Raw genomic sequence first — 19263 nt, 5'->3', positions numbered from 1 at the left:
CTCTCTCCCTCCACCCACCTACCTACCTCTCTCCCTCCACCTACCTACCTACCTCCCTCCCTCTACCTACCTACCTACCTCTCTCCCTCCCTCCACCTACCTACCTACCTCTCTCCCTCCACCTACCTACCTACCTACCTCTCCCTCCTACCTACCTCTCTCCCTCCCTCCATCTACCTACCTCTCTCCCTACCTCCACCTACCTACCTACCTCTCTCCCTCCACCTACCTACCTACCTACCTCTCCCTCCTACCTACCTACCTACCTACCTCTCTCCCTCCACCCACCTACCTACCTCTCTCCCTCCCTCCACCTACCTACCTACCTCTCTCCCTCCACCTACCTACCTACCTACCTCTCCCTCCTACCTACCTCTCTCCCTCCCTCCATCTACCTACCTCTCTCCCTACCTCCACCTACCTACCTACCTCTCTCCCTCCACCTACCTACCTACCTACCTCTCCCTCCTACCTACCTACCTACCTACCTACCTACCTACCTCTCCCTCCCTCCATCTACCTACCTCTCCCCCTCCCTCCCTCCCTCCCTCCACCTACCTCTCTCTCTCTCTCCACCTACCTACCTACCTACCTACCCACCTACCTACCTACCTACCTACCTACCTACCTACCTACCTACCTACCTACCTACCTACCTACCTCTCCACCTCCCTCCCCCTACCTACCTCTCTCTCCCCCTCCCTACCTCCCTACCTCTCTCCACCTACCTACCTACCTCTCCCTCTCCACCTACCTACCTACCTCTCCACCTCCTTCCCCCTCCCTCCACCTACCTACCTACCTCTCCCTCCATCTACCTACCTCTCTCCCTACCTCCACCTACCTACCTCTCTCCCTACCTCCACCTACCTACCTCTCTCCCTACCTCCACCTACCTACCTACCTACCTACCTACCTCTCCCCCTCCCTCCCTCCCTCCACCTACCTCCCTCCACCTACCTACCTACCTACCTACCTACCTCCCTCCACCTACCTACCTACCTACCTACCTACCTACCTACCTACCTACCTACCTACCTACCTACCTCTCTCTCCCCCTCCCTACCTCTCTCCACCTACCTACCTACCTCTCCCTCTCCACCTACCTACCTACCTCTCCACCTCCTTCCCCCTCCCTCCAGCTACCTCTCTCCCTCCACCTACCTACCTCTCTCCCTCCACCTACCTACCTCTCTCCCTCCACCTACCTACCTCTCTCCCTCCACCTACCTACCTACCTACCTACCTACCTCTCCCTCCTCCTACCTACCTACCTCTCCCTCCCTCCACCTACCTATCTCTCTCCCTCCCTCCACACCTACCTACCTACCTCTCCCCCTACCTACCTACCTCTCCCTCCTCCTTACCTACCTACCTACCTCTCCCTCCTCCTTACCTACCTATCTACCTCTCCCTCCTCCTTACCTACCTATCTACCTCTCCCTCCTCCTTACCTACCTATCTACCTCTCCCTCCTCCTTACCTACCTACCTACCTCTCCCTCCTCCTTACCTACCTACCTACCTCTCCCTCCTCCTTACCTACCTACCTACCTCTCCCTCCTCCTCACCTACCTACCTACCTACCTACCTACCTACCTACCTACCTACCTACCTACCTACCTACCTACCTCTCCCTCCTCCTTACCTACCTACCTACCTACCTACCTACCCCTCCTCCTTACCTACCTACCTACCTACCTACCTACCTACCTACCTACCTACCTACCTACCTACCTACCTCTCCCTCCTCCTACCTACCTACCTCTCCCTCCTCCTACCTACCTACCTCCCTCCCTCCACCTACCTATCTCTCTCCCTCCCTCCACACCTACCTACCTACCTCTCCCCCTACCTACCTACCTCTCCCTCCTCCTTACCTACCTATCTACCTCGCCCTCCTCCTTACCTACCTACCTACCTCTCCCTCCTCCTTACCTACCTACCTACCTCTCCCTCCCTACCTACCTCTCCCTCTCTACCTACCTCTCCCTCCCTCCCTACCTACCTACCTACCTCTCCCTCCTCCTACCTACCTACCTCTCCCTCCCTCCACCTACCTATCTCTCTCCCTCCCTCCACACCTACCTACCTACCTCTCCCCCTACCTACCTACCTCTCCCTCCTCCTTACCTACCTACCTACCTCTCCCTCCTCCTTACCTACCTATCTACCTCTCCCTCCTCCTTACCTACCTATCTACCTCTCCCTCCTCCTTACCTACCTACCTACCTACCTCTCCCTCCTCCTTACCTACCTACCTACCTACCTACCTACCTACCTACCTACCTACCTACCTACCTACCTACCTACCTACCTACCCACCTACCTACCTCTCCCTCCTCCTTACCTACCTACCTACCTACCTACCTACCTACCTACCTACCTACCTACCTACCTACCTACCTACCTACCTACCTACCTACCTACCTCTCCCTCCTCCTACCTACCTACCTCTCCCTCCTCCTACCTACCTACCTCTCCCTCCTCCTACCTACCTACCTCCCTCCCTCCACCTACCTATCTCTCTCCCTCCCTCCACACCTACCTACCTACCTCTCCCCCTACCTACCTATCTACCTCTCCCTCCTCCTTACCTACCTACCTACCTACCTCTCCCTCCTCCTTACCTACCTACCTACCTCTCCCTCCCTACCTACCTCTCCCTCTCTACCTACCTCTCCCTCCCTACCTACCTACCTCCCCTACCTACCTCCCCCTACCTACCTCCCCTACCTACCTACCTACCTACCTCCACCTACCTACCTCTCTCCCTCCATCTACCTACCTACCTCTCTCCCTACCTCCACCTACCTACCTACCTCTCCCCCTCCCTACATACCTACCTCTCCCCCCTCCCTACATACCTACCTCTCCCCCTCCCTACATACCTACCTCTCCCCCTCCCTACACCTACCTCTCCCCCTCCCTACACCTACCTACCTACCTACCTACCTCTCTCCACCTACCTACCTCTCTCCACCTACCTACCTCTCTCTCCCCTTCCTCCACCTACCTACCTCCACATACCTCTCCCTCCACCTACCTACCTACCTACCCCTCCCCTACCTACCTACCTACCTACCTACCTCTCCCTCCACCTACCTACCTACCTACCTCTCCCTCCACCTACCTACCTACCTACCTACCTACCCCTCCACCTACCTACCTACCTCTCTCTCCACCTCCCTCCCCTTCCTCCACCCACCTACCTCCACCTACCTCTCCCTCCACCTGCCTACCTACCTACCTACCTCTCCCTCCTCCTACCTACCTACCCATCCCTACCTCCCTCCCTCCCTACCTCTCTCCACCTACCTACCTCTCTCCACCTCCCCCCTACCTACCTCTCTCTCCCCTTCCTCCACCTACCTACCTCCACCTACCTCTCCCTCCACCTACCTACCTACCTACCTACCTACCTCTCCCTCCTCCTACCTACCTTCCCCTCCCTACCTCCCTCCCTCCCTCCCTACCTACCTCTCTCTCCACCTCCCTCCCCACCTACCTACCTCTCTCCACCTACCTACCTCTCTCTCCACCTCCCTCTCCCTACCTCTCTCTCCCCTTCCTCCACCTACCTACCTCCACCTACCTCTCCCTCCACCTACCTACCTACCTACCCCTCCCCCCTACCTACCTACCTCTCCCTCCCCCTACTTACCTACCTCTCCCTCCATCTACCTACCTACCTACCTACCTCTCCCTCCTCCTACCTACCTACCCACCTCTCCCTCCTCCTACCTACCTACCCCTCCCTACCTCCCTCCCTCTCCACCTCCCTCCCCCTACCTCCCTCTCTCTCCCCTTCCTCCACCTACCTACCTCTCTCTCCCCTTCCTCCACCTACCTACCTCCACCTACCTACCTACCTACACACCCCTCCCCCTACCTACCTACCTCTCCCTCCCCCTACTTATCTACCTCTCCCTCCCTCCACCTACCTACCTACCTACCTACCTCTCCCTCCTCCTACCTACCTCTCTCTCCACCTCCCTCCCCCTACCTACCTACCTACCTCTCTCCCCCTTCCTCCACCTACCTACCTCTCCACCTCCCTCCCTACCTCTCTCTACCTACCTACCTCTCCCTCCTCCTACCTACCTACCTCTCCCTCCTCCTACCTACCTACCCCTCCCTACCTCCCTACCTACCTCTCTCCACCTACCTACCTCTCTCTCCACCTACCTACCTCTCTCTCCACCTACCTACCTCTCTCTCCACCTCCCTCCCCCTACCTACCTCTCTCTCCCCCTTCCTCCACCTACCTACCTCCACCTACCTCTCCCTCCACCTACCTACCTCCACCTACTTCTCCCTCCTCCTACCTACCTACCCCTCCCTACCTCCCTCCCTCCCTCCCTACCTACCTCTCTCCACCTCCCTCCCCACCTACCTACCTCTCTCCACCTACCTACCTCTCTCTCCACCTCCCTCCCCCTACCTACCTCTCTCTCCCCTTCCTCCACCTACCTACCTCCACCTACCTCTCCCTCCACCTACCTACCTACCTCTCCCTCCTCCTACCTACCTACCTACCTACCCCTCCCTACCTCCCTCCCTCCCTCCCTAGCTCTCTCCACCTACCTACCTCTCTCTCCACCTAACCTCCCCACCTACCTACCTCTCTCACCTACCTACATCTCTCTCCACCTCCCTCCCCCTACCTACCTCTCTCTCCCCTTCCTCCACCTACCTACCTACCTACCTACCTACCTACCTACCTCTCCCTCCCCCTACTTACCTACCTCTCCCTCCTCCTACCTACCTACCCCTCCCTACCTCCCTCCCTACCTACCTACCTCTCTCCACCTACCTACCTCTCTCTCCACCTCCCTCCCCCTACCTACCTCTCTCTCCCTTCCTCCACCTAGCTACCTCTCTCTCCCCTTCCTCCACCTACCTACATCTCTCTCCCCTTCCTCCACCACCTACCTCTCCCTCCACCTACCTACCTACCTCCATACACACCCCTCCCCCTACCTACCTACCTCTCCCTCCCCCTACTTACCTACCTCTCCCTCCACCTACCTACCTACCTCTCCCTCCTCCTACCTACCTACCTACCTACCCCTCCCTACCTCCCTCCCTCCCTCCCTAGCTCTCTCCACCTACCTACCTCTCTCTCCACCTAACCTCCCCACCTACCTACCTCTCGCACCTACCTACATCTCTCTCCACCTCCCTCCCCCTACCTACCTCTCTCTCCCCCTTCCTCCACCTACCTACCTACCTACCTACCTACCTACCTACCTACCTACCTACCTACCTACCTCTCCCTCCACCTACCTACCTCTCCCTCCTCCTACCTACCTACCCCTCCCTACCTCCCTCCCTCCCTACCTACCTCTCTCCACCTACCTACCTCTCTCTCCACCTCCCTCCCCCTACCTACCTCTCTCTCCCCTTCCTCCACCTAGCTACCTCTCTCTCCCCTTCCTCCACCTACCTACATCTCTCTCCCCTTCCTCCACCACCTACCTCTCCCTCCACCTACCTACCTACCTCCATACACACCCCTCCCCCCTACCTACCTACCTCTCCCTCCCCCTACTTACCTACCTCTCCCTCCCCTACCTACCTACCTACCTACCTACCTCTCCCTCCTCCTACCTACCTACCTCTCCACCTACCTACCTACCTCTCTCTCCACCTCCCTCCCCCTACCTACCTCTCCCTCCACCTACCTACCTACACACCCCTCCCCCTACCTACCTACCTCTCCCTCCTTACCTACCTCTCCCTCCACCTACCTACCTACCTACCTACCTACCTCTCCCTCCTCCTACCTACCTACTTCTCTCCACCTACCTACCTCTCTCTCCACCTCCCTCCCCCTACCTACCTCTCTCCCCCTTCCTCTACCTACCTACCTCTCTCTCCCCCTTCCTCCACCTACCTCTCCCTCCTCCTACCTCTCTCCACCTACCTCCCCCTACCTACCTCTCTCTCCCCCTTCCTCCACCTACCTACCTCTCTCTCCCCTTCCTCCACCTTCCTCCCTACCCCTCCCTCCCTACCTACCTCTCTCCACCTACCTACCTCTCTCCACCTACCTACCTCTCTCCACCTACCTACCTACCTACCTACCTACCTCTCTCTCCACCTCCCTACCTACCTCTCTCTCCTTCTCCCTCCCCCCACCTCTCCCCCCCACCCCCTCCCCCACCTCTCCCCCCACCCCCTCCCCCCACCTCTCCCCTCCCTCCACCACCTCCCCCCACCTATCCCCTCCCTCCACCCCCTCCACCCTTCTCAATGGCAAGGCTGTGCTCACCGAGCCTGTACTTTGTCAAGGTTTTTCTAAGGTTTTGATCAGTAACCATGGTCAAATAGTTAGCCATGGTGTACTGTCGATTTAGGGCAAGATGGCACAAAGCAAAATGCAGTGCTCGTTTCCCAATAAGCAATGTAGTTTTGTTTCGACTGTGATCGGATGTTCTGGTCCTGAGGCTTCAGTGTGTTAGTAGAACAGGTTTGTGAACTCAGCCCCAGGACCAGCTGGATGAGGGGACTCTTTTCTTTGCTCAGCTCTTGGCATTGCAGGGCTTGGTAATGATATGAGAGGGGGTCACTGTATTTTAGATGTTTCCAAACTTAATTGCTCTTTTTTGAGTTTTTATTATTAGTGGATATTGGCCTACGTCTGCACTGCATGCATTGTTTGTAGTTTTACTTTGGACATGTAGGAGAATCTTAAGGAACTCTGCATGCAGGGTTTCAATGGGGTGTTTGTCCCATTTGGTGAAATTGTTTTGCAAGTGGACCTCACACCTCGCTGCCATAAAGTGCAATTGGTTCAATGACACATTCAATTAGTTTTAGCCACATTTTTATAGGTATTTTAATGGCGTAAAATGTCCTGCATGCTTTCTCTCGCAGTTCATTCACTGCATCATTAAGGTGTCCAGTTGAGCTTATTTTTAAACCTAAGAAATGTTTGTGTGTGCAGTACTCTATAATTTGTACCAATTGAGAACTTTGGTCTAATTCCCTGAGATCTGCATCTTCTCTGGAAAATCATAATTTTGGGGTCTTTTTGGGGTTTATTTTCTCTCTCCCTCCCTCGGTGCCAGCCTGGGCGGCCTGTGAAGTTTGCCAAGGCGCACTCTATATGCACCATTCTGCTAAATTAATGACATCACTAAAAGGCTGGGCACAAGATAAAGTTTGCATCTTGTCTAATATCGTAAGTGCCTTTGTGGCCTCCTCTCCCCCCCCGACCCCCAAAAGCCTCGGCGTGCACCCACTGTACCTCATTTATAATATCCTAAAAAGCACAGGAAAGAATAATTATTGAGCAGAAATGCTTTGGGACTTGTCCAAATTAAGAAATAAGACCGAGAGGGAGAAGAAAGGGTCACCGGCTCTTAGCAATATCTGAAAAGCCTACTTCTTTGCACGTGTTTCAATGGGAAGTTGAACGGGAAGTCCCGAAAGACAGCATCTGTCCATACATATTATCATTCGAGTGAAGCATAACACGGCGGCACCGGAACTTACCCAGTTTATTCCTCTGATCTCGGACGATGTCCAATTCTTTGTTGAGTCGGTGAGCGCTTCCTTGGGAATGAGATGATGTCGACCCTGCGGACATGGAAACAACCACATCAAGACAAGGGTCTCGGGGACATCGTTTTATCAAGCTTTTGACTTTTAGTCATCCATCGTTATACTTTTACACGTCATTCACCCAGGCGCCACTTAGTCATTGTGATTAAACTGCCAAGTAAAATCGGACAAAGTTTGTTCATTTGATAAAAATAGGGAGGCTAAATAGACTGTTCGACTAGCTACACGTGATCAATGCCCAAGAATTGCTCATAGTCGGAGCAAGTGGTGTCCCTTAAACAGTTAGATGAAGCATTTGTCACTGTTCACGTAAGTGCAGTTATTTCTCCAGAAAAGGTTGAAGTGGGTGTGCACTAAACGCTACAATTAAGAGCGTGTCAACTTCACATATGTATTTTCTTACCTCAACCTTGGCATTTCACTTATTTCATCTGAATGGGTAATCCTGCTTAGTACATAACGTGATCTCTCAAACAAGTAAAAAAATTATAATAATCTCGTGTGTCAGTGCTGTCTAGCGAGAGAACGGGTGCATGCTCCAACTGGTCCCGGGGCTCGGGAGAAGACAGCGAGGGATTCTCCATGAAAACCACAAGGGCAGCTCATTTAAGGCTAATTTATTTTGTTTTACTTCCAGCCATGACATACAGTTCGGAGGCCTCAAAGCCAAGTGGAAGAGTAACCATTTGCATCCCCTGGGGTGATTGGCAGATCAAGACCAATTAGTTCAGTGTTACTAGCGTGCAATAAAATATGATCTTTCATCTTTGTTACAGGGGTAAAGAACCAATCGCTTCTATCAAATCTTTTTTCCACCCCCAACTATTATGACACACCCTGTCTGGATGGGCTTTGGGATCCAAAGAGAAAAAAAAATAAAAAAACACAACAGAGTAAATGGAGGACAAAAAAAAATAAATGAGTGGATCCTGTCTGTGCCCTGCCTAATACCTGTCCCAAGAACACAGATGGGAAACGTTGAACCCTCAACCCAAATGCAGTCACAGTGCAACAGGAAATGACACTAGCAGTTCAACAGGACGTGATTTGTGAATTGAGTCGGACACAACATTTAACCCTGAGGGGCGCCGTGGCTGTTCAGCCACAACATATTTCATCTAAAACCGCTCATCTATCTGGAGAACGGATCCAAACAAACTCTGCACCCTCACCTTACCACAGTAATCCTTTTATTACACTGACTCCAAATACATTTCAGGCTCCAACTAGACGTGACTATTATTAGGAACATCAATTCATTTGAACACCAACCAAGAACAACATCATTACATGATAAAAAAAACTAACACGGAAGATAAAGGAAAAGTGCATAATAGCATTTTAAGAAGAGACATCGCTCAAGCAAAAGTAAACAGAGTAGACAGCACCCCCCCCCCCCAAAAAAAAAACAGAGTTCCAAAGTTAGTGCACATACAGACGCTGCTACATGTTTCGAAAATAATTTCACTTTCCAACCTCCACCATAGCTTAGCGATTACGTCACCTAGCATTATGCTAAGCTGCATGCTGGGTGACAGACGGAGGCGTCGGCAAGGTCATTGTGCCGCATAGCATCTGGACCATAGTACACGGCTGCTGCCTCTCAACACACCGCGCGAACCAGAGTGGCTAGTGAGCCTCAGACACATACTTCACATTTACATTGTAGTCATTTAGCAGACACTCTTTTCCAAAGCGACTTACAAGAGCAATTAAGGGTTAAGTGCCTTGCTCAAGGGCACAGACCGATTTTCCCACCTAGTCGGCTCGGGGATTCGAACCAGCGACCTTTCAGTTAACCGACGACAACCTTCTTAACCGCTAGGCTGCCTGCCTCCTATTGTTACATCGCCCTCTCGCCTAATTAGGGACTGTCTCTGAAGATGTGGTATGAGGTACAAAATGAAACCCATCCTTGTTACCCTCAACGGAACGCCGTAAAACTACATAGACCTAAGCATTGACACCAAAGTACGGGAAGTAAAGCTTTGAAAAAGGGAAGGATTTGATATCTTAATCCACTGTCAAGACATTATCGTGCCATATCATTTGTAGCCTAACGTGCATAATCAATTTCCTCAAAATGACCAAACCCACTTCATTAATCCCAATGCCCCAAACGGCAATAACGAAAGACGCGTCCAAATTTGATCTCCTTTCTCCTGAAGTGTACACTCATTCACTACTTCCCACAAATCAAAAATCATTGCCTAGAGGGAGTTTCCGCCCTTATTTCTTATACTCATTTCAAATCAGTAAAGGGAAGTGAACAAGTGCATACTTTGGGAGGAAGGAGAGATAATTGGGACTAGACTCTCTCAATAAAAATAGGCTATAGCATAGCAAACAGGGACACCTGGTGGAGGGGTTGTACCAAATCAGATTGCACCATTTTGTCAGGCCAGTGTAAACTACGCATACGTAAATGATCCTGACATGAATGACAGGCAGTTCAACCTTGTACATATGCAACACATTTTTTTTTTTTTTTAAAGGACAAGCTTGCTTTCCCATGACTGGCCAGGTAGCCAGATCTGATATTTTAATGAGCATGCCACTGCGTGTCTACCGGCAGTTCGTACGGTCCTATCAAACCTCTCAGAGTAAACACACACACACACACACACACACACACACACACACACACACACACACACACACACAGCTGGAATAACCCACCGCTCCTTCCCATCTAGAGCAAACAAACAAATCCTAAATGTAATTTGGGATGTAATTGCACAAAGAAGAGATGCAAACTCAAAACCCCCCGAAGAGTAAATATACATCAATACAATCCATTGACTCCACTCAATAATCCCAAACAGCAAACAAACAAAGTTTAACGAGAGAGGTCTAACCTACGGGATGTCGGGCGAGGGATGCAGAGGACGCAGGCCAAGCGAGGAGAGGACATTGGGCGCTTGTGGAGTGTGTCTTGTGAACTATCACTGAACCTCTTCCTTCTTCTCCCCTTCTCGGGAAAGATCAGAGGGAACCTTAGCCTCCACTCATACCCTCCGAGTTTCACCCGAGTGTGTGTGTGGCGACCTCCCCCCAAAAAATCCTGGGATTCCCGATAAGGCGACACGGATCTCGCTACTCAACGCCTGAGCGAGAGCTCTTTTCCCATCCTGCTCGGCCCGATGATAAGGAACAGATTATACTTATTTTATCAGGTGTTCAAAGCACCGGCGTTTGGCGTAAGCCCTAGGACACCAAGCAGCTAAAGAGAAGGCCTATTGAGAGGAGGAGCGGCGTAGCGTTTGAAAACAGCGTTATCAGCCCAAGCCATCTCCCGTACCTCCCTGGTTTGTAAAGACACTCATCCTCTTTATTTACTTGCATCTGTACACTTGGTTGCGTGCTTGACATTAAAGTATGTTTGGCGGTACTCTCAAATACTTCCTGCTTTGAGGGATTCCTCAACACTAAAGGAAGGAATCTGGGAACAGTGGGGGTAGATAAAAAGGCAATGCAGGCAGGTTGACAAATTGTGTATTTTACTGAGCAACTTCCCTAAACCTGAGCCTTTCCAGGGGAATCAGAGTCCACCGTACTTAGACTACTACTAACTAGGCTATAGTTTATCAACATCTAATACACCACCATCAGAATCACAAATGGCACCCTATTCCCTACACAGTGCTGTTTTTGAACAAGGCCCATAGGGCACTAAAAGAGGCCATAGTGTGCCATTTGAGACAGTCATTGTCCAGGATGATTTACATTCCCTCCTAATGAGGGGCCGGTAATTACCAGTCTGGGGCTTGAGATCAAATGAGGAAATCACCTGGCCAGTAGTGACAGTGTGGCGTGTGCTCAGACTTGTTAAATTGACTCTAAAACTCTCCACCAACGCAATTTATGGTCTCCGACCATGGCAGCTGCAGCATGTCCTTGAGAGAGAGAGCGCCACAGAACGAGCGCGCGACAGAGCGCGCGACAGAGCGCGCGCGGCAGAACGAGCGCGGCAGAACGAGCGCGACAGAGAGCGCGACAGAGAGCGCGGCAGAGAGCGCGGCAGAGAGCGCGGACAGAGAGCGCGACAGAACGAGCGCGGCAGAACGAGCGCGACAGAAAGATTAGAGAGAGAGCGCGGCAGAACGAGCGACAGAGAGCGCGGCAGAGCGAGCGACAGAGCGCGGCAGAGCGAGCGGCAGAGAGCGCGGCAGAGCGAGCGGCAGAGAGCGCGGCAGAGCGAGCGGCAGAGAGCGCGGCAGAGCGAGCGGCAGAGAGCGCGGCAGAGCGAGCGGCAGAGCGAGCGGCAGAGAGCGCGGCAGAGCGAGCGACAGAGAGCGCGGCAGAGCGAGCGACAGAGAGCGCGGCAGAGCGAGCGACAGAGAGCGCGGCAGAGCGAGCGACAGAGAGCGCGGCAGAACGAGCGACAGAGAGCGCGGCAGAGCGAGCGACAGAGAGCGCGGCCGAGCACGCGACAGAGAGCGCGAGAGAGCGCGACAGAACGAGCGCGACAGAACGAGCGCGACAGAACGCGCGCGAGAGCGCGAGAGAGCGCGACAGAACGAGCGCGAGAGACCGCGAGAGAGCGCGACAGAACGAGCGCGAGAGAGCGCGACAGAACGAGCGCGACAGAACGAGCGCGAGAGAGCGCGACAGAACGAGCGCGAGAGAGCGCGACAGAACGAGCGGCAGAACGAGCGCGACAGAACGAGCGGCAGAACGAGCGAGAGAGAGCGCGACAGAACGAGCGAGAGAGAGCGCGACAGAACGAGCGAGAGAGAGCGCGACAGAACGAGCGAGAGAGAGCGCGACAGAGCGCGACAGAACGAGCGAGAGAGAGCGCGACAGAACGAGCGAGAGAGAGCGCGACAGAACGAGCGAGAGAGAGCGCGACAGAACGAGCGAGAGAGAGCGCGACAGAACGAGCGAGAGAGCGCGACAGAACGAGCGAGAGAGAGCGCGACAGAACGAGCGAGAGAGAGCGCGACAGAACGAGCGAGAGAGAGCGCGACAGAACGAGCGAGAGAGAGCGCGACAGAACGAGCGAGAGAGAGCGCGACAGAACGAGCGAGAGAGAGCGCGACAGAACGAGCGAGAGAGAGCGCGACAGAACGAGCGAGAGAGAGCGCGACAGAACGAGCGAGAGAGAGCGCGACAGAACGAGTGACAGAACGAGCGAGAGAGAGAGAGAGAGAGAGATCGACAGAACGAGCGAGAGAGAGATCGAGAACGCGAGCGAGAGAACGAGAGAGCGAGAACACGAGAGAGAACACGAGAGAGAACGAGAACACGAGAGAGAACGAGAACACGAGAGAGAACACGAGAGAGAACGAGAACACGAGAGAGAACGAGAACATTAGAGAGAACACGAGAGAGAACGAGAACACGAGAGAGAACACGAGAGAGAACGAGAACACGAGAGAGAACGAGAACATTAGAGAGAACACGAGAGAGAACGAGAACACGAGAGAGAACGAGAACACGAGAGAGAACGAGAACACGAGAGAGAACGAGAACACGAGAGAGAACGAGAACACGAGAGAGAACGAGAACACGACGGTGGAGTGGGGAGGCTGATTTGTCAATGCTAATCGATTTCAGTGCGGCAGTGCTCCATCACACCTAATGGGGTAGTCATCTCCCTGTAATGAGCCAACACATTTCCTGGCCTACGTCCCAAAATGCTACTCCACTCCCTATATAGTCCACTACTTTTGACCAGGGCCCATACGGCTCCGGTCAATTTAGTTCACCATTTAGCTCACCAAATAGGGCATAGGGTGTTATTTGGGAGGCGGGCGTACGAACAACCTACCGTTCAATCTCCTCTGGAGGGCTTCTTCTTGCAAAGTGACGCAGTAAATCTGCTCATCCAGGTCCTCCAGGATCTGAGGAAGGGAGGAAATGGCCCAGAGTGGGGCCGGGGAGTAACAGATGGGTGAATCAGTTGGTTACATGTTTGTAGTCATCTTGTCTTCAAATCGAGCGCGTTAATAATAAAAAAAATGACCCATTTCAGAGTCTGACAGAGGAAAGCTAGAAATCCAATATGTCTGTCAAACTTCTACAAGGTCACTAATGTTGTATTACAGTACACATTAATACATGAAGCAGTGTATTCCCAAAAATATGAAGTCGCCAGCGTAATGACAAAAGTAGCCGGGTCGGGGGGCGGGGCGAGGAAAGAAATGTATCTGCTGCCACCCAATTTGTTGAAGTCAATTAGGTAGCCAGTCGTAAGGGTTAGTATGACACTTGCAAAACACACTGAGTGGCATCTGACACTTACAAAACACACTGATTAAGGCGTTTTTAGAGATAGTGAATGGAAATTACTACTCACGGTTGGTTTGACTAGTAACTGGCCCATGACTGTGAACATCCTGGACAGGCCCACAGGAGTACACACTGGGTACGAAGCAAGTTACAAGTGGTGAGACACAACCAAAACACTTCTAGGACATAAGGGACTTAAGGAAGATTACAGAAATGTTATTTTAGTCCAAGCAATATGTGATCCCCAACCAACCACCACACAATGTTTCCTAAAAGCATGAAACTTGGTACACTTTGGGGACCTACTAAAAGTGTTACATGAACTTGCCGCACATCAATCGTCAAATGAGATATTCCATTTAAAATGTGCACATATCCCATTGAATGTGCTCTTACGACCCAACTCCAATACTCACTCAGGAGGAGCAGTCCCCCCATCAGAGAGATACAGGAGTAGAGGTACGGTAAGTAGAACTCCCAGAGATCTGAAGGAAAGGAGATGAAATATTATCCAGAGCTGAACAAACACATTCAACCAGCTAGAAAAATAGAGACCGGCAGCGTTCCCAAATGGCACCCTTTTCCCTGGGTAGTGCACTACTTTCGACCAGGGCCCATAGAGGTCTTGGTCCAAAGTAGTGCACTATGGAGGGAATAGGGTGCCATCTGAGACACAAGCCAGAATCCCCATAGCCTTACCATAGAGTGACTCCATACTGGCTGCGTCATTGTCGATGAGCGCGGACGCCACCCAGACTATTCCTAGGATGAGCAGTCCGAGGAGGAAGAGCATCACAAAGGTCTCTAGAACCCGTGACTTAATGCCCTGCGAAGAAACGCACACAGACGGAGGGGAGAGAGAGACATGATGAACAAAAAGAGCCACGTCACCGTTTTTTATTCATAACAAGCTGGGATTTTGCCCAGTTCTCCCGAGGCCAGTCGCGTCGCAAGGAAGGAACGGCAAAACAAATGGTGCCCTATTCCCTACGTAGTGCACTACTTTGGACCAGAGCCCTATGGTAAGTAAGTAGGTAGCCTAGTCCGAGCCGGAACGGCCCACAGGGCAGTAGCACATCTCCTGATTCTGGACAGGATGCTAGTCTATTGCAGGGATTTACCCTGAACCCTTCTCCTGAACGCTGAGCACCAAGCAGAGGCATTAGGTCCCATTTTGATTCTTTGGTAGGACTCGACTCAAACCCCCCAAAACGTTCCAATCTCAGGGAGGACACTAACCACAAGGCCACTGAGCTGATGCGGGCCCTGGCCAAAAGAATTGGGAATAGGATGCCATTTGGGATGCAATCCTGGTTCACAGAGGGAAACCTTGCATGCCGCAGTCTCCCGAACAACCAGTAATGCTGCATTCTCACCTCCATATAATACTACAGTATTTTGATTTGATTTATTAGGATCCCCATTAGCGACGGCTAGTCTTACTGGGTCCCGACACATGACGAAAAAGACATTACAGACAAAATTACAATTGACATATATTTAAAAACATTAACGTGTAGTGTGTGTGTACATTTATCAGTTACACATCCATGTCAGTACATACACAAGGGGGTCACATGGGGGAGAGGCTATGGTCAATAATATCAAAAGGCTGCCCTGAAATCTAACAGTACAGCTCCCACAATCTTCTTATTATCAATTTCTTTCAACCAATCACCAGTCATTTGTGTCAGTGCAGTGCATGTTGAGTTCCCTTCTCTATAAGCAGGCTGAAAGTCTGTTGTTCATTTGTTTACAGAGAAATAGTATTGTATCTGGTCAAACACCAATTGTCATTTGTTTGTCGTTATTGATCGATAACAATCATTTTTTACATCTCTCCCGCGCTAACTTTACAAAATTCAAACTTACACAAGGCTTTTCTTTCATTTCTTTTTTCTTATGCACGAGTACGATGACTCACTGTTCGTTGTTGGCATATCCTGCCTAAGTTTGCCCACTTTGCCAATGAAGTAATCATTAAATAGTCATTGGAAAGTCAGCCAGTCAGAGGTGCAGCCAGACTTATTAGCCACTCCCTTTGCCCCCATCTCTTTCAACAATACAGCTTTTCAATTCCTCATTTATCTATGGAGCCTTAACAGTTCTAACAGTGAGTTTAACGGGTGCATATTTTTCAATAATTGGAAGAAGCAATTTCATGAATTCATCAAGTGCAGCGTCTGGATGCTCCTTATTAATCACATTAGACCAACAAATATTTTTGACATCATCCACATAAGTCACAGCAAAATCTTTAGTATCATCTCTTATACACTATTTTAGGCCCATTTTTTTTAAATTGTGGATTTCCTGGACATAGCCACTATATTGTGATCACTACATCCAATGGGTATGGATACAGCCTCAGAACAAAGTTCTACACTATCCGTAAAAATGTGATTGATACATGAGGATGATCTAGTTCCTGTAGTGTTTGTAAACACCCTGGTAGGTTGATTAATAACCTGAACCAGATTGCAGGCACTGGTTACAGTGAGAAGCTTCCTCTTGAGCGGACAGCTTGACGAATACCTGTCAATATTCAGGTCCCCAAGAAAGAAGTCTTCTGTTTCCGTCACATACACTGTCAAGCATGTATACCTTCTCCATATAAATCACCCGCAATAATCCTGCGCTCTCGTATTAAAACGCCATCGTTTTACATTCACGCTGCGTCCCAAACGGCACTCTATTCCCTATGTAGTACGCTACTTTCAACCAGAGCTCATAGGGGCCTGGTCAAAAGTAGTGCACCGTGTAGGGAATAGGGTGCCATTTTGGGACGCACTCTCAGTTCCAGATTGCAGCCCGACGCTTACTTAACTGATCCCGGAGAAGTCCACGTTAAAGCACCTTTTCTAACAGTATATTGGGCCTATAAAAAGGGTCTAACCAGACTCCCAGCCGGGGCTTGGAGCAGACTGGAGGTTAAAACATAAAAACGAGCTGAAGTGAAGCCTCACTACTGTCTGTAGATTAAGAGCAGGCCTCCCGTTACATCTGGGGGCGATTAGGGGGGCTCTTAACGCGCCCATTGCCTGGCAGCCCAACGCAGACAGGAGTTGGGGTAATTTGGGTTTTCCGGGTCACAGACCGCTGAGTGGTTAATAAAGTCCTCTCTACCTGTTCAAACAGAGTTTCCCCCCCCGTCGGTGGAGGTGGACAGGCTCTGTCTGTGTCCCAAATGGCCCACTATTTCCTGTATTGTGCACTACTTTTGATCAAGGCCCATATGGCTCTGGTCAAAACGAGTGTACTATAAAGGGGCAGGGTGCCATTTGGGACACACCCTCTGCCTACAACACTGTAGAGGAGATACCGTCTGGCACTTACAGGAATAGGCTGCAAGAATGACTTACACATGGCTTGCGGATAGCCTCAAATTGGGCATCTAATCAATTTGTTACTAGGTAGCTGATGATGTGCTAACTGATGTGTGGCGTATTTATGACCAGGTACTATACATAGTGCAGTGATCCTCTGTTTGAAGGCGTCCTTTCATGTCACGTAACAGTTGTTGATCCCCTGTCTGAACTCTAAGGTTACCAATGACCATCGCCACTAGTACCACTGTCTTCCCAACCATTCTGATAATCAAATCACGTTCGGCAAACGTGTCTCATCCACACAGCTGTAAAATCTACATCCACGTCCCAAATGGCACCCCGTTCCCTATACAGTGAACTGATTTGGAGCCCTGGTCAAATGCAGTGCACCATATAGGGAATAGGGTGCCGTTTGGGAGACACCCTAGACTTCCCATTCTCTCTACCTCACAGCATCATGTAGGCTCGATGGAAGGGACACGTGTAGAATTTTCTAGCACAGCCGTGGGTGTCGAGTCGAGTCTAGAGCGCCCCAGAGTGGCCACGTCTGATACAGACGCAACTCCGCAGGTACAGCAGGCCGCCCCGAGTCTCTAATGCGCGTCCCAAATTACACCCTATTCTCCATTAACCATCCGGGCCCTGGTAAAAAATAAATAATAATAGCACACTACATAGTGAATAGGGTGCCATTTTAGACGCAACATAATTCCCCCGGTAGCCGTTATAAAACCTGTCTAGAGAAGCGTCTCATGTTCAAGATATGGAAAGGTCTAAAATGGTATAATGACATGCCCTTCATCTGACCTGCTCACTGAAACCTCTAATGAAACCTCTATCCTCCTATGTGCTCAGTTCTTCCTACTGGACATAGGCTACATAACTACTGTGATGCTGACTGCAGTCTAGCAGCTCAGGTGGGGAGATCTCAACGCCGGAGAAGAGGAGATGAGAGAGAAAGAAGGGGAGGGAGAGATATATAGACAGGGGAGGAGGAGAGAGAGAGAACGTCTGCGAGCATCTCGTCCCCAGAGGTGAGAGGTGAGAGAGGAATGCTTTCAGAGACTTCGGTCACGTCCCACACGCGCTCTCTTAAGGAGGCCTTGGGACGGATAGGACCGTGCACGGGCCTGCTGCAGGAGGCGGCTCCGCTCAGGTGCCTCGGTCCACCTTAACCAGCAGCCCACGCCACGCTGAAGGTGTATTTCCTCTAGGCCGGGCCTCTCAATCATTTAGAAGCCTAAAATCATTACCCATTCAGATCATTTAGGGCAAAGGCAATGCCCTCCCCGAATGTTATTCATGGTTTCAGGCGTATTGGAGGGCCAAGTGGAGTGTCAGAGAAAAGGTTGACCAAGTGTTGGGAAACAGAGGGTCTAAATTGCAAGCCCTTGAATTAATCACTTAACACATGGCATATTGCATTACTTATACTCTGCATTGTCCTTGTTTCGCTTTCAGAAATTAGCGTCAATTTTTTTCTTAAATAGATATATTTTTTCATTGCGATTGTAAGCAATGCAGACAGTTGCCACAATCATCGAAACGTGGGAAATGTAGATAATGCTTGTTTAAAAACAGGCAAAATCAAATCCCCGATGATCTCGTCGCAGCGACTGTCTCCCGGTATAAGAAAAGGAGAAACAAGGAAAAGGATCTGCGCCATCCAGAGCCGATAGTTTCTATTCTTGCCATTCTAAAATGTGTACACCACCACCTCATATAGAGATATATATATATATATATATATATATATATATATATAGAGAGAGAGAGAGATAGAGATATAGATAGATTGAGATCTAGATAGATAGAGATAGATCTAGATAGATAGATCTAGATAGATCTAGATAGATAGAGATAGATCTAGATAGATCTAGATAGATAGAGATAGATCTATAGAGATAGAGATAGATACATCTAGATAGATAGATAGAGATAGATCTAGATAGATCTAGATAGATAGAGATAGATCTATAGAGATAGAGATAGATACATCTAGATAGATAGATCTAGATAGATAGAGATAGATCTATAGAGATAGAGATAGATACATCTATCTAGATCGATCTATCTCGATCTATCTAGATCTATCTAGATCTCTATCTATCTATCTATCTATATATATA

At 50.6% G+C, this 19263-nt stretch overlaps 1 protein-coding gene across 2 annotated transcripts in view; it reads right to left on the bottom strand.

Moving 5' to 3' along the window:
* lmbr1 (limb development membrane protein 1) overlaps window positions 1-19263 on the bottom strand; it is a 69296-nt gene that overhangs the window by 24160 nt on the left and 25873 nt on the right. For both annotated transcript variants that reach the window (XM_014180667.2, XM_014180666.2), the window contains 5 exons: window positions 14505-14631; window positions 14222-14290; window positions 13873-13937; window positions 13345-13417; window positions 7503-7586 (listed from right to left, as the gene is read on the bottom strand). In XM_014180667.2, coding sequence (XP_014036142.1) covers window positions 7503-7586; window positions 13345-13417; window positions 13873-13937; window positions 14222-14290; window positions 14505-14631 — 418 coding nt within the window. The remainder of the gene's footprint in view (window positions 1-7502; window positions 7587-13344; window positions 13418-13872; window positions 13938-14221; window positions 14291-14504; window positions 14632-19263) is intronic.

This window comes from Salmo salar, chromosome ssa29, assembly GCF_905237065.1.
Source record: "Salmo salar chromosome ssa29, Ssal_v3.1, whole genome shotgun sequence".
In the NCBI taxonomy this organism is placed as follows: Eukaryota; Metazoa; Chordata; class Actinopteri; order Salmoniformes; family Salmonidae; genus Salmo; species Salmo salar.
The sequence above is the reverse complement of the archived record's forward strand: the minus strand, read 5'-3'. Positions and strand labels throughout refer to the sequence as shown.